The following is a 16616-nucleotide window of genomic DNA, read 5'->3' as shown; positions in this document are numbered from 1 at the left end:
AGAAACATTACAAAACCCCTAATCGGGGGGAAAGATTTACAATGAATTTTGTGTTGATGAATCTCAACAAGACAACAAGCCTGTCAAAAAGCTGTTCAGCTCTTCACATCATCCAATGTTTACAAAAAAAAAAAAAAAAAATGATGCATAATTCTCCCTCAAATCAAGGGAGAATTGTGCATCAGTATCAGCCTGCAATTGGACCATTAGCCTACTAGATAACCTAATCAAAAAACATTTCCCCCTTTCACTGCATCCTTATTGTTTCGTTATCTACAACTGCTAACATCTTCCCAGTAGCCCCCAGGATGCCATTTTGATTTTCCCAAAAACTTTGCAATGCCATTGTGAGTGTGGCAACATATGCATGGAAAAAGAGCAGAAGTGGTATACTTATGGCTTTGTTCATGATGTCTTTTGTGGAAAAGGGTAAATATTGAGGTACCTAACAGGCCAAACTGATTGTAACATCTAACAACTTCTAAAACCTCTAGGAGGGGCGTTCTTGAGAAGCTATGGGAGACCACAGGGCTCTTCAAACCTAGGTCTGCCTTACATTCAAATGAACATTCTTGACACTTTACTAAATCAGAAGCCTTCCTAACTCCTCAACAGTTTGTGAGAGTTTGTACTAAGCTAGAATCCTACAATACCTCCACATATCACTGACTGGAGTAGTTCAGTTGCAGGATTTTGAGATAAAGTCTGCAAAACCAGGTGACTTTCAATAAAAAAAAAACATCCCAATTGCAGATCTGTTGTATAGTGAAAAATGCAGGCTGTATTGCCGTCCATGATGAGGGTGTTGCTACAGGGCCTGAAAAACTAGAACCACTTGTAATGGTTGAAATAAACGGCACATCACAATAAGTCAGATGCGTCCTGATCAATTCATCTATATAGTACAAAACCAATAAAGGAAGCAACTCGTACTCTAGTTTTTGAACACAAGCGACCCAAGACGTTAAGAAACAGATGGTAAAAAGACTATTCCCTCACACAATTTACACCTTCCATACGCACAATAACACACTTTTGAAAAATGCTGTTAATATTTATACAAAGACAGCTGGAGAAAAATAAAGTGTGCTTTTACATCATTTTAGAATGAACATGATTTGCTTTAAATTACACAGTTAAAAGTATTTGCATTTAAAAAAAAAACAATGGGAAAGGAGGGAATTTAACCCTTAAGCTGTAACACTGGGAGTAAAACACTATGGAGTCAGGTGTATGCTGGTGTAAGGATACGGGGGTTTGTCATCGGTGCATGAGTGTGTTTGTGGGTATAGGATTTGGGGGATGACAGAAGACGAGGAAAAGAGAAGAACAGCTGATGGTGGCTGGATTTAACATGCTCTGGCAAAAGATGCGGTCTGTTGGAACATCGCTCAATCCTCCAACACGATTGGCTCGCTGGTGCTGGAGGGTAAGATGGGTATAGGAAGTGGCCGGGGTGGCATGGGAAGCTTGATTCTGACTGGGAGGTGTGGTTTTCTGGCTGCCCGCCTCATCTCTGCCTGAGTGAGGTGTTTCCTCAGAGCCCTGTTTCCCCCAGACACAGAATTAGTCTCAGGAAAAAGCAAAAGTTTAAATGCAGTTTCCTGAAATATACCTGGTGTCTTTTGTAGCCACAAACACCACTGGATTCGGTGCATCTCCTTGGCTGACCTTCTGCCTCTTAATGACTGACTGGTTGGCTGCTCTCATTCCAGATGTGAATGGTCTTCCATTGGTGGAGAAAGAATTACCTCCAACCTGCTGCAATCGAGAGTGCTTAGGTGAGGATACAGCATACCGTATATGTGTACTGGTACATTATTTTCTATCACAATGTGAGTTGTGATACTTACATTTTCAAATGGCCTCTTGCCCAGTAGGGCGGATGCACTCCGTGGCTGGTTGCCTTGGTTACGGTTGATAGGGGTTGGAGCACCTCGAGGGGCTTTAAGTTTCAAAGGAGCCTGAACAGCTGAAAAACAAGCAATATGAATATTTTCACTCCGTCCATTTAATACATTAACACTATGTTTTTACTGAGAAATAAAGTAAAATATAACCAAAAAGACAAAGATATTAAAAGGGAGCATTTCAAAGATTTTAAGGAATTATTAATTCACATTCTTTGAAACAAGAAGCCATTTTTAAATAGTAATCGACCCTTCGCTAAGCTCCGCCCCTCTTGGCTACCATTTCTCGCTCGGACAAGCTTTGCAGATCTCCCCATAGGAATGAATGGGAGATTGCCGTGAACTGCGTTTTTAAATATATATATATATATATATATATATATATATATATATATATATATTTATTCTCAAACGGAATGGATAATATTATTATGTGGGCTGGAATGAAGAGTGACATTGTAATGCATATTTATCTGATGTTTTTTGTAAAACAAATTGTTAAATTGGGGGGCCTGGGTAGCTCAGCGAGTATTGACGCCGACTACCACCCCTGGAGTTACGACTTCGAATCCAGGATGTGCTGAGTAACACCAGCCAGGTCTCCTAAGCAACCAAATTGGCCCGGTTGCTAGGGAGGGTAGAGTCACATGGGGTAACCTCCCCGTGGTCGCTATAATGTGGTTCTCGCTCTCAGTGGGGTGCATGGTGAGTTGTGCATGGATTTAGCGTGAACCCTCCACATGTGCTAGGTCTCCGCAGTAATGCGCTCAACAAGCCACTTGACAAAATGCGCGGATTGACGCGCAACTGAGATTAGTCCTCTGCCACCCGGATTGAGGCGAGTCACTACGCCACCACGAGGACTTAGAGCACATTGGGAATTTGGCATTCCAAATTGGGAAAGAAAAAAAAAGTTAAAGGTGCTATATGAAATATTTTTACTGTACTAAATCATAAAATGACTATAATATGCCATTAGAGAATTAGGAAACATGCTAAGTTGAAATACTGGCTTCTCTGATAACAATGCTACAGCCAGTATATTCTACTTTGAAGTTTCTATTCCGGCCGGAATTTCTGTTTATGTTTTGGCCTGTGTGATCCCGCCCACTGCCCACTCACCAATAGTATTTAGACACCGCTGGGTTGCCAGATCTGAACAAGTTTGCAGGCAAACAACACTGCATGCTGCAGCCATGGAAGCCAGCAAACGAACTGGATCAGAGATAACATATTCCACCCGACCTAAAACGCCTCAGCATCCATCCAAAAACCACCATGACCAGAGGCGAAGTAAACCAAGTATAAATACTGAGATGCCTTTGGAAGATGGAGACAGCTTAAAGCCCAGAAATCCTTCAAAACGGATGCTGGGTTGGCTAATTTGCGTGTCAACATTCTGGCAACCCACATGAGCTTCAAGTCTGGGGCGGGGCAGACAACTCTCACTATTTTGAATTTGGACTGCAGTACCCATTTCAAACACTTGTCAATCTTACATATAGCACCTTTAAATTACACTGTAATTTGATTGAAAAAATGTGGAGACTGTGAATCAGAACAGAAGCAAATCATCATCAGTCACATAAAAAGAGAAAAGCGTGATTTGATAGCGTAAGTGAACAGAACTGCTTGTAACGTGTCGTAACACACTCACTATGATGCTGTGAACACTTTATTTTCTATTGCCTTTATTAAGACCTGAATCAATGCAAAAATAAATTAAAAGTTATTAGCTTTAATTTACTTGGATCAAATGTTGGTGTCCTTGCTGATATATGTTCATTTGGGAATGAAGGCTGACACAGTTTAGTTCATAGCATGCTCTTCTTGAGATTTAAAAAAGAAAAAGAAAACTGCGTGTATCCTCGCTAGGTATCTCGTGTCACTATTACAAGTGACCCAGACCAGCAACAAAATTTTTTGGATAATTTCTATAAAATTCCCCTTAAAACTGCTCACACACATCACTCTCGTTGGGAAAAAAGCAAGCGCTTATCAAAGAAATGGGGCATGGCAACACTTGCCAAGATAGGATTGGTCTGAAACGCTTTTGAGGTTGTGCTTAGCCAAGGGTCAATTGGGGCCTGAGCCCTGCATCACGTTATACATCTTATCAGGGATGCAAACTCATGAAAAGGTGAGTCATAGCAGGTGTTCCAGATGTATATTTTTAGTTGATTTGTTCAAGCTTAAAGTAACCCTTTCAATTTATTTTAATCAGGAAAATGTAGAAAATTTTACCAAATAATTTGGGCAAATTAGCTTCAGAAAAGGTGACTATAGCTGAAAGGTGAGTAGTGAGTATCCCTGGCTGTCTTATAAACCAGTAAAAACTGATGATAGACAATATCCATTTCTTAATTTTGAGATCGACATCACCCAATCTCCTTGTGCAATTGGCCACTTACAGAAGTGTACTAACACACAACTAACTAACGTTAGCTCCCCTTTGTATCATTTCTAAAATATTATAGCAAAAAAAAAAACATTTTATGTCTTCAAAAGTATAAGTATGGACCAAAGTAGCAATTTTGGATGAAAACAAGGCTCTGAGGAATAGAAGTGGTCCATTTAATGGGTCAGGTGGTGTTAATTGTTTTGCTGACAAAACACTGAATAATCATCTTTTCAAAAACTTTACAATAGATAAACTCCAGAAAACACAATTTGTGAAAATTAGATATGATCTTGCACCTTCAAGCCCAAAGTCTGCTTCAGTCATCCGGGTTGCTGATCAGAACGCGTACAGTATGCGTGATGCAAATTTCATCATCAGTACAGTCTGCATGCGTACAGCCCAGATTTTCTCGACATGCAGACAGTCCTCGTCTGTGTGTATCATCTGTGAATGCGCTTGTCGTTGACTGTACTAAATGAGTGTCACAAAGCAGTCGTAGTGCGCATGCGTCGAACGCATTCGTATTCGCTCACGGTCCAAAGACAGGGTTCCCACTCTTTTCAACAAATGAATTTCCATGACTTTCCCATGACTTGAAAGCTAATTTCCATGCTCAAACATTTTGCCTTTCATTCTGAAAATGGCACCGAAATCACATACAAAACCACACCATTGTTTGATAAAAGTCTAACTGAAATTTTTATTTTAAATTTAATCCAAACAAACACATTGCGTAAATCCTAAAATGGGCGGGGATTAGCAGCACATCGTTGTCTCTAATTGGTTACATACATACTCTTCACCATGTGTTTTTAATCCAGTGCAATGCAACACCCCCATTAAATATTTTAGTACAGAGTATAATAAATAAAAGTATATTAACTATATAATGAATTTTTTTTCCCATGACTTTGAAGATTTGATTAATTTCCATGACTTTTCCAGGCCTGGAAATCACAATGTAAACATTCCCTGATATTTCCAGGTTTTCCATGACCGTGGGAACCCTGAAAAATAGTATACTTTGAAAGACTGAACGCTTGACCGACCGTGTGCGAGACGACCCTGAACGCAGAAAAACAAAGTTTATCTGAGCCTTTACAGATTGCATGCCATTTTACACACTGCAAGTTCCTCACAGCCTTGTTTTCATGGAAGTAAAATTAAATATAGCATCTACCCTGACTAAGGTGTATATCTGAGTACATTGTGTAATAAGTGTTCATTAGAATTTAAGCTTTTTTATTTGTCCCATTTGCAAGGCATTTGAATTTTAATATATCTGCATTATATAGACCACTGAAAAACGAATATTGGTCATTCTATAGTGAAAAAAGATTAAACAATGAGTCTTTCAAAACATTGATCTATTTTGGTCTTAATGCTGAAGACTTACCCAATTCTTTAACTATATTGATGAGGGAAGGTCGTGGAATAGGGCGGTTCTTCACACCACTCTTCGCCGCTTTAGGAAGCCTTATCATACCTAAGAGAGAAGAGGAAGTCAACCAATAACCTGGAGATAAACCACACAGTTTCAGGTTACTGCATAAAAAGACCTGTACAATTTTAGAACATGTCCCCTCCACTAGATGGCAATATGACCAAGAATGGTTAAAAAAAAAAAAAAAAAAAAAAAAAAAAAATCAACAACAACACAGTATGACTGTAATTTTCAAAGATTGCTCACACTCGGCTTTGACAGCATTGGCGTTAATAGATGCGTAGGGGCGACGGGCTGCACGGCGAGACTGCAAGATGTCTTGGCACACCCGACGGGCGATTCGAGTGAGTTTGGTGGTCTGCAGGATGAAGGTTTGGCGGTTTTTTGCTAGAAGCTTTGCTCTTCCGGCACTGCTGGTGAACGGGGACATGCCCTGTACTTCCTGGCGGGTCATGTGACCACGTGGAGCTGCGTCCTATTGGAAGAAAATAGTCATTGTTCAGTTTGCCAAGTTTCAGTTTCTATCCAGTATCCAGTCTCCTGGAAATAATTTATGCCTGATGCATGAACAAGCCAACAAAATTAAAATGCATCCTTGACTGTAAAACATTGCCAATATGAACATCAAATCCCAAAAGACAACCGGGTTTGCATACCGAGCCAGTTCTTGTGGTACCCTCTAGTTGGGTGGGGGTTTTCAGACCACCGTACTTCTTCCAGTATATCCAGCATGATGCACAGAGTCTGCACTGCATGTTGGGAGGGCCCCATGCATACCACTGTTGAGACTGGGTAGCTGGAAGGGCAACAAGACGAATAGATGGATGTAATAATTGTTATGCACTGGAATATTTTAGCTTGTATCCTAACAGGGCATGATTTAGTAAAATGACTTGAGGGCACTCACTGTGGCAGCTTTCACAGCTGAGGCCTTTCTGGTAGCCAGTGGCCCCGTTCATGCCGGGCTTGTTTCCAGGAGCCATGATCTGGTTGGGGTTGGGCTTGGTGCTGATGGAGAGAACGGTATTGAGACTCTCAAGCAGCAGGTAAAGATTACAAAAAGCATTTGACTGTTCAAGTTACAAAACTATACATAGATAAAGCAAGAAACAACTTTTGTTTTTATCTGATTGTTGCAGTGACAATTACAACATGTACTTCTGATATCCTAATAAAAACATGATTTTCTAAAACAATTATTGTGTGTATTGAGGTCTATTACACAACAGACCTGACACAAGAATAGGGTACAAAATAGGGCTTAAACTCTCAAAAATGAGGGGCGCTTAACCTTAAGAAAATGTTGTTCATCCACCTAAAAATGTTGAACCAAATATTTAATGAAGCAGCTTTAGTTTCTATGAGGTTTGCTACTTTTGCAACACTATTCTGTTGCAACCCAGAATACAGTTTAAAACCCTGATTTTATTTTTTAGCAATAAATATTAGATAAAAAAAATAATAATAATAGAAAAATAAAACATTAAATTTTTTTTAAACATATGCCAGAATGGGTAACGGACTAACTAAAGACTTTTGTTAATTTTATGTTAAGATTATTTAGTTGTTAAATGTTTCACTCTCTAAAGAACATGAGATTCTTGATTAAAAAAAAAGAAGAAAAAAGTAAAGTAATGGGACACCAAGGGTGCTTCTCAATAACCTAACTGGACAGAGGAAGCTTACCGAAGAGGATGCACAGGTGCATACTATGCTAAAGATTTTTTTTAGTCAAAACAGTTAAAGCACGCATAAATTCTCCCCCTTTACATCTGGTACAACAGTTTTATTTCATGTTTCACCTTTGCGGTATAAATGATCCATATTTCAACAGTGCATCTTGAATTATTAGGATTTATTAGGAATACAATATATTCATTAATCAAGTTTCAGCAACATAACAGCAAGCGTTCCGAGGTAATGCAGCTGTGCAAACAGTGTTCCCACTCTTTTCAAGCCACACTTTCGCAGGACATTTTATGCACCCAACAATTTAAGAATCATTTCAAATTGAGACTTTATTTTGGCATTTCTGTGTGTTTTTCTCACCTCTAGATAAGCAGTTTGCAACATGGCCCAGTGTGATTATTAATCCCCATAAAGCTGTGATTTAATGAAATAAATACACAGCTTGAATTTTTGTCCAAATATGTCATACTCCATGAAATTCTGCGTTTTATAGCTAATGCCAGTTTTATGACAAGAATTGGTAATTTAGTCCATGTTTTCCGCATACTTCATGTGGTAACCGCGGTATAAGCGGACCCCGATCATTATAATTATTGAACATTTATTCACATCCCGAGGTGTGAAAGCCAAATCACCACACTACCAACTCAGGGTGTGAATTTTTTTTTTTTTTTTAAATCAGTCGTCCGACCATCATCGTTGTCTGAAGTTTATAACTCAAATGTTTTTGTGGTTAACACAGTAGCAATGCTGGAACATTATTTTTTTTATTTTGTACTGTATCAATACTTGAAAAAAGTATTTTCAAAGCAGAGATGACAGCAGATGTGCAGAGAATGTATGTGGCAGGGATTTGTTCATGGAAGTTAGCCTAAACATTGATGTTGTTTCATAATGTGCAGCCGGCGGCAGTGACAAAACAATAAGAATGTGTATTCGACTCCTATTCCAAGTCCCGATCGTTACCATGTTTTTGTACATGCAACAAAAACCTTGTCAGCAACAGTCAAACAGTTTTATAATATTTAAATATTTTCCAGGACAAGTAATTATTTTCCATTTGAGGTATTTAGGACATTTAGGTATTTTTCTCATTTTCCATGACTTTTTTATGACTGGAAAACTGCATTGCAAAATTATAGGTTTTCCAGGATGTGAGGGAACCCTGGCAAAGATGGCCCTCTAAAATGACGCTCAAGTGAGCAGGACATTCTATTTTACAAATACATCTTGCTTATACACCGATCACCCACAACATTAAAACCACCTGCCTAATATTGGGTCCCCCTCGTGCCGCCAAAACAGCGCTAACCCGCATCGCAGAACAGCATTCTGAGATGATATTCTTCTCACCACAATTTAACAGAGCGGTTATCTGAGTTACCGTAGACTTCGTCAGTTCGAACCAGTCTGGCCGTTCTCTGTTGACCTCTCTCATCAACAAGGCATTTCTGTCCACAGAACTGCCGCTCACTGGATGTTTTTGTTTTTGGCACCATTCAGATTAAATTCTAGAGTCTGTTGTGTGTGAAAATCCCAGGAGATCAGCAGTTACAGAAATACTCATACCAGCCCATCTGGCACCAACAATCATGCCACAGTCCAAATCACTGAGATCACATTTTTTCCCCATTCTGATGATTGATGTGAACATTAACTGAAGCTCATGACCCGTATCCGCATGATTTTATGCACTGCAGTCACATGATTGGCTGATTAGATAATCGCATGGATGATTGTTGGTGCCAGATGGGCCGGTATGAGTATTTCTGTAACTGCTGATCTCCTGGGATTTTCACACACAACAGTCTCTACAATTTACTCAGAATGGTGCCAAAAACAAAAAACATCCAGTGAGGGGCAGTTCTGCAGATGGAAACGCCTTATTGATGAGAGAGGTCAACAGAGAATGGCCAGACTGGTTTGAACTGAAAAAGTCTACGGTAACTCGGATAACCACTCTGTACAATTGTGGTGAGGAGTATAGTATCTCAGAATGCTATTCTGAGATGCGGGTTGGCACTGTTTTGGTGGCACAAGGGGGACCTACACAATATTAGGCAGGTGGTTTTAATGTTGTGGCTGATCAGTGTATTCCCTGGTCCTCATTTCCTTGCATCCTTTCCTCACATCCTAAGAGGGAGAAGCTAGGATGAAAGGAATGGAAACAAGGAAAGGAAATAAAGATGCACAAGTTTAGAAATAAGAAGCACCCCAATTTGCACCTTATTCATGGAAAATGCCCCAACTAAAGGCAGAAAATATTTATGCCCAGAAAGTGCAGTGACACTAAATACTCACTAGGTGGGGATGTACACTTGTTTCAGTTTGCTGTCGGCCTCCGCTGCCTTTAGTCTTTTCTGGGAAGAAAGCAAACGGGCATCTTAAAAAAATGTATGTTTTTTACAGTCAACTGCATGCAGAAAAATACAGGGAATATTTTTGTGTGTGTGTGTAAAATCTGTTCTTACTTGCTGGATGTAACGATCAGTAGTCTTCCACATGTAGTAGAACTGGACCACACTAGCCAATGACTTCCAGGGCAACTGCAGGACAAATATAAAGAATCATCAAAAACACAAAACCTTGAATATATTACTGTTTTAATTTACATCAGTAGCAATTCAACTGATGTTTTTAAACTCACAAAGTCTTGGCGGATGTCGTTAAAGTCTTTGCCGTATTTCTCAAGAGCCTCCTCAAACAGCATGGCTTCTGAGGCGCTCCACTCCTCCATCTCATCTCTGCACAGCACCGGGCCGCCCTGTGGCACCAGTGTGGACATGGCCTTGGCCAGGTCATAGCCATTCTTTTGCAAAGTGTCCATGGCATGGAACTGCACACAGATTGAACAATGTAGATGTCAGACATGAAGGTTAACTGAAGCAGAGTGAGATGGCAGTGAATAAATGGGGAATGCGTGGGTGGGTATGGGTATGTGTGCTTAAGGAAGTGTCCCCATGTCGCCTTCCTCACCAGTGTGATGTCTCTAGATGCTGCAGCTGCACTCATGTGCAGACTGGGCTGGCGTATGGAACTGCTACAGTCTAGCGCACGTGCGAACGTGCCAACGGCTCTAAAAAACACATAAAATATACACTTTAACATTATTAGTCATGTTGCTACACAACAATATTTAAAGAGGAACCCCCCCCCCCACCCACACACTTTGGCAGAACTATGGTTAAACAAATCCTAAATTAGTCCTAACTTTGGGTCAGTTAACCTTTAAATCAGCCACGTTAGGACATTAGTTCAAGTCATTTTTGCAAAATATGTATAGATCAATCTAAACTGATAACTGAATTTAACAGTTCCCAAACTGGCTGTTTTTTTTTTTTCTTTTCTTTGGTGAGAAGAATATCATCTCAGAATGCTATTCTGAGATGCAGGTTGGCACCGTTTTGGCACACGAGGGGCACCTACACAATATTAGGCAGGTGGTTTTAATTTTGTGGCTGATCGGTGTATGTATCTAAAGACAGTCTCCATTACATCCTCTGCAAGATATGACATGACTCCGTGTTCATAAAGATTTCAACAGTAGAAATGTTGAACTAGGGTCAGATTCCTCTATAGCAATCTTATTCTTATGAAAAAACCTGCATTAGTACATCTTAAGGTAAAAAGCTTTACAAATACTGGCCTTAAAGATATAGATTGAGCCTGGAAGCAGTGAATTATGCCTAAATTGCTACAGAAACACAATTTCTAAAAATTTAGCTCCAATTCAGCATTTAGGATAAAAGGGAAATACTAACCGTGCCACCACCAGGAACTGGTCTATCTGAGGATCCTTCAGCTGGTTATTAGGATCCCAAACCTTTGTCTCAAGCTTCTCCTGCACTCGATTGTCTGATTCACCTGAAAAGACAAGAAAACAATGCCTTTAATGATGTAGAATTATCCCTTCAATGATCAACATGCAGAAGGAAGATTTGATGCTGAATCAGTTGGTTTAACACCTTGTCCTAACTAGGCATGACACATCAAGTTTCATGTGTCACATGAAATCCTGTGTGAAGCAACAAAAACCACAGCCAATCAGCACAAATTTTGTGTTTAAAATACAGTTTTGAAGCAGGATTTTGGACCAGTGACCACTGTTCCCCCTTGCTGAAGCACCCCCAGATCATCACCAATCCTTCACCTGGTCCTCTAATGGTTAGAGCTGGAGAGGAGAGGCCTTCAAGCCACAGTATCTCGCACCCACTGTGAAATTTGGTGGCGGATCGGTGGTGATCTGGGGATGCTTCAGCAAGGTTGGAATCGGGCAGATTTGTCTTTGTGAAGGTCGCATGAATCAAGCCACGAAACAAGGTTATCCTGGAAGGAAACTTGTTTCCTACTACTCTGACAATATTACCCAACTCTGAGGATTGGTTTTTCCAGCAGGACAGTGCTCCATGCCACACAGCCAGGTCAATCAAGGTGTGGATGGAGGAACACTGGATCAAGACCCTGTCATGGCCAGCCCAATCTCCAGACCTGAACCCCATTGAAAACCTCTGGAATGTGATCAAGAGGAAGATGGATGGCCACAAGCCATCAAACAAAGCCGAGCTGCTTGAATTTTTGCGCCAGGAGTGGCATAAAGTCACCCAACAGCAATGTGAAAGACTGGTAGAGAGCATGCCAAGATGCATGAAAGCTGTGATTGAAAATCAGGTCTATTCAAACAAATATTGATTTCTGAACTCTTCCCAAGTTAAAACATTAGTATTGTGTTGTTTATAAATGAACATGAACTTGTTTTCTTTGCATTATTCTAGAGCTGAAAACACTGCATCTTTTGTTATTTTGACCAGTTGTCATTTACTGCAAATAAATGCTCTAAATGACAATATATTTATTTGGAATTTGGGAGAAATGTTTTCAGTACTTTATAGAATATAAAAAAACTGCTCATTTTACTGAAACACATACCTATAAATAGTAAATCCAGAGAAACTGATAATTTTGCAGTGGTCTCAATTTTTTTTCCAGAGCTGTGTATATATATATATATATATATATATATATATATATATATATATATATATATATATATATATAGATAGATATATATATATATATATATATATATATATATATATACACACACAGATCAGCCAGAACATTAAAACCACCTGACTAATATCCCGTCTAGGCATGGACTCCACAAGACCTCTGAAGGTGTCCTGTGTTATCTGGCACCAAGACGTTAGCAGCAGCTCCTTTCAGTCCTGTAAGTTGCAAGGTGGGACCCCCATGGATCAGAATTGTTGGTCCAGCACATCCCATGGATGCTCAGTCAGATTGACATCTGGGGAATTTGGAGGCCAAGTCAACACCTTGAACTCTTTGTCATGTTCCTCAAACCATTCCTGAACAATTTTTGCAGTGTGGCAGGGCCATGAAGGCATGTACGTGGTCTGCAACAATCTTTAGGTAGGTGGTACATGTCAAAGTAACATCCACGTGAAAGCCAGGACCCAAGGTTTCCCAGCAGAACATTCCCCAGAGCATAAATGCCTCCGCCGGCCTGCCTTCTTCCCATAGTGCATCCTGCTGCCATCTCTTCCTCAGGTAAACAACGCACACGCACCCAGCCGTCCAAATTATCTTAAAGAAATCATGATTCATCAGACCTGGCCACCTTCTTTCATTGCTCCATGGTCCAGTTCTGACACTCACATGCCCCTTGTAGGCAGTGGACAGGGGTCAGCATTGGCACTCTGACCGGTCTGTGGCTACGCAGCCCCATACACAGCAACCTGCGGTGCACTGTGTGTTCTGACACCTTTCTATCATGGCCAGCATTAAGTTTTTCAGCAATTTGTGCTACAGTAGCTCTTCTGTGGGTTCGGACCAGATGGGCAAGCCTTTGCTCCCCACGCGCATCAATGAGCCTTGGGCGCCCCCATGACCATACCGCCGGTTCACCGGTTGTCCTTCCTTGGATCACTTTTGGTAGGTACTAACAACTGCATACCAGGAACAGCCCACAAGACCTGCCGTTTTGGAGATGCTCTGACCCAGTTGTCTGTCCATCACAATTTGGCCCTTGTCAGTCGCTCAGATCCTTACGCTTGCCCATTTTTCCTGCTTCCAACACATGAAATTCAAGAACTGACTGTTCATTTGCTGCCTAATATATCCCACCCCTTGACAGGTGCATTGTAACGAGAGAATAAATGTTATTCACTTCAACTGTCAGTGGTTTTAATGTTGTGGCTGATCAGTGTGTGTGTATATATATATATAAATAATGCAATATATTTACATATAAATAAATATTTTATTTTTATGTAAATAAATAAAATATTCTGCACAGGTGGCCAAAGGTTCTGTCCAATAGAAATAGGATTTGCTCAGCAAGAACGAAAGTTAGAGATGGGCAGGGCAAATTGTGCATTCACGTGATGCTATTGATGGTCACGGTTGGTTAGGACTTGGTGTTTAACAGTTGATTCCACTGAAGAGCTTTCAATGTCAAAAAGTAACATGGAGTTTTTGGGACACCAAGACAATAAAACCTTCTGACCTTCAGCCAGTTTGTCAGGGATCTCTGCCTGGTATTTGGATCCCACTCTGATCTCTCCCTGGTCTGCCAGCAGGGTCTTCTGTACTGGGTCAAACACCAGAGAGTAGAAGAAACAGTCCTGCAGAACACACACATTCACAACAACCACAAATTAGAAAAACACTTATTATATTTGTCCATTTGGAAGTTTAAAACCACAAATTTCTTTGGTGTTCACTTGGCTATCAAGCATTTTATTACTTTAAAAAGGTTAGGAGTTTTTTTGTTTGTTTTTTGCATTGTGTTTATGACATTAAATTCGTTATGCAAAAAAAATAAATAAAAAGAAAAATCTCTTTCTGTATTATAAAATCCTCTCTGGACTCAACGATTTTTTTTATTTATTTTTTATTATTGAAATAAGCATATATTCAGTATGACAAATACTACCATGACATACAGTATACTGTAAATACATTACAATTAAAATATACCCTTTTTCACATTACAGTAATGCGAATTGGGTGGAAATGTGCTTAAATGAAATTAAAATAGTCACATTGCAAAAAAAAATAACAAATAAATTTTGATCCTAAAAATAAACCTTTTCTTTATGCAAAATATATTTAATTCTCTATTGATTTTGGTGTGAAATAAGACCCAACATTCAGTATACTTGACAGGTTTTGTGAGATTCACCTAAACAGGGCTGTCATGTTTTGGCCTGTCTCTCAATGGCTTGCAAATCATAGCATTTGTAAACGGAGTGCTCTCGAACAAGCAGATGGACACTTACCTCTCTCTCTAGGTAACCTGTTAAAACATCAGTCTCATTCAAAAGTGTGACGTTGCATTTTCCTCTGTAGAAAAACAATAAGCCAAAACATATGACTTTTAACATGAAAGATGTGCATCCACCAATACAAAGCCTTAAGCCTGGATTCTAATGCGATTATGCGCTTCAGTTTTTCTAAAGTGGCATGAGCGTACAGACCGTATGTGTGTGGCAGGAAGAGACTCAAACTGTCGAGACAGGAACAGTTCTCTGTGCTTGAGCTGGTGTTTCTGCTGTTCTGACATTGAAGGCTGCTTGGACTCATCTTCAAAGTCTCCTGAAACACAAACAAACACACACGAGTGCTACGGCATTGGCCTCAATTAGTTCTCCTGATCTGAACCAGATTCCTCTAGGAACACACACAGACATCCAGCCAAAGGCACAAGCGTATCAGTTTATGGATAATTTTAGATTATGGGCTATGGATGCAATCAATTTCACCCCCATTCAAAATACATTATTTAAAGAGACTTCATGATCTGTTGATTGGTCTGTATTTGTTGGAAGGAAATCATTATGCTGCAAGTCACACCAAAATGATTTGAATTGACTGCATTCCAAAACACATCCCACAATTATAAGACTTCAATATTTGTATTATCAATTTAGATTAATGATACGGGGAAAAAAAAGAAGCCAAAGGCGACAGAGATATTTCTTAAGTAGATGCTTATGTGAGGTGACGAGACTTGGCAGGACTTTATCAGCCGATCTGTCTGTACTCCACCCCTGCACCGAGCCTAAGGAAACCCTGTCAATGAAGGGGACGGGATCTCAGACCACACCCCTTTCCATTAACCCCTCCTGCCACCCCGGTGGCCCTGCCCCCTCCTTTCTCTCCCCTTGGCCAACGTGTCCCTGCCAGCTTTACTGGGAAACCCTGTGCAACAAACCTGAGGCGCCCATCCCCCATCGAGCAACAACCCCCCCCATACACAAGTACGCATTAAAAAAAACTCTCACACACGCACAAGCAGACGAGCATTCAAGACACAAACGACAGATCCATCATACACACACACACACACACACACCTAAACCGTCGTCTCCACTCAAACACACATAACACTTTCACTTTTTAACAAAGACGCCAGCCAGACAGCAATAACCTAGTGTTAACCCTTTGAGTGCTGTGGCCCGGTGGGTCCCATGAAGGTTCTATTGTTCTGAGAGCACGGGCCGGATGGCAGCTGAGGATAAGCACAGAGGACCCGTTCAGGAGGAGGGGGGATTGAAGGAGGAGGAAGGGCAGACGACAGAGAGGGGAGGTGGTGATGTAAATGGTACTAAGAGAGTGGGAGCCCTGATCTTGTGCAACCAGACAGTGCTGGTTTGAAGAGGTTATGTACAGTGTTAAATGGATGGCCAAGCAGACTTTGACCTCTCACAACCACAACCAATTTGAACACTAACTCCTGCCCATTTCAATCCAATAATTTCCCCAACCCAACCCTAACCTGACTTTACACTGGTGACTCACTTAAAAGTTAGTTTGCTCACAAGATATATATAGATATTAACCATTGCCGCATGAATTTAAGAAGAAACACCTTTATCATACATAAAGAAAGCACTCTTGCCATCTTGTGTAAATAATCGTTGATTATAATGGCAGCAATCTAGTATTGTTGTTCCCCGCAATGTAGATTGGGTGCAAGTCATACCGTTATGACTTTTGTGTAAGCCTACAGAACTTGGCAGTTTTCCACAGAACTGTAAGACCTGTCATTCATAAAACTGTCAACAAATCCCTCATCCCTTGAATTAGGGATGTCAATTTTCAGACATTTTCATAATCCATCGTCATGAAAATTAACAATCAATTAATG

The 16616-nt window shown here is 40.3% G+C and overlaps 1 protein-coding gene across 3 annotated transcripts in view; it reads right to left on the bottom strand.

Annotated features, from left to right (window-relative positions):
• Nucleotides 1-430: 430 nt before the first annotated feature.
• LOC127442793 (metastasis-associated protein MTA2-like) overlaps nt 431-16616 on the bottom strand; it is a 33306-nt gene continuing 17120 nt past the window's right edge. Inside the window, exons 4-18 of one of the 3 annotated variants that reach the window (XM_051700997.1) lie at nt 14944-15061; nt 14746-14809; nt 13971-14088; nt 11206-11308; nt 10421-10520; nt 10092-10280; nt 9916-9990; nt 9746-9804; nt 6663-6763; nt 6412-6551; nt 6002-6230; nt 5708-5797; nt 1854-1972; nt 1616-1758; nt 431-1545 (exon numbers count right to left, since the gene is read on the bottom strand). In XM_051700997.1, the coding sequence (XP_051556957.1) occupies nt 1392-1545; nt 1616-1758; nt 1854-1972; nt 5708-5797; nt 6002-6230; nt 6412-6551; nt 6663-6763; nt 9746-9804; nt 9916-9990; nt 10092-10280; nt 10421-10520; nt 11206-11308; nt 13971-14088; nt 14746-14809; nt 14944-15061 (1802 nt within the window). In that variant the 3' untranslated portion in view covers nt 431-1391. Of the gene's footprint in view, nt 1546-1615; nt 1762-1853; nt 1973-5707; nt 5798-6001; nt 6231-6411; nt 6552-6662; nt 6764-9745; nt 9805-9915; nt 9991-10091; nt 10281-10420; nt 10521-11205; nt 11309-13970; nt 14089-14745; nt 14810-14943; nt 15090-16616 lie in introns of all 3 variants that reach the window. The other 2 variants (XM_051700988.1, XM_051701007.1) reach the window with 2 other exon arrangements.

This window comes from Myxocyprinus asiaticus, chromosome 1 (assembly GCF_019703515.2).
Source record: "Myxocyprinus asiaticus isolate MX2 ecotype Aquarium Trade chromosome 1, UBuf_Myxa_2, whole genome shotgun sequence".
In the NCBI taxonomy this organism is placed as follows: Eukaryota; Metazoa; Chordata; class Actinopteri; order Cypriniformes; family Catostomidae; genus Myxocyprinus; species Myxocyprinus asiaticus.
The sequence above is the reverse complement of the archived record's forward strand: the minus strand, read 5'-3'. Positions and strand labels throughout refer to the sequence as shown.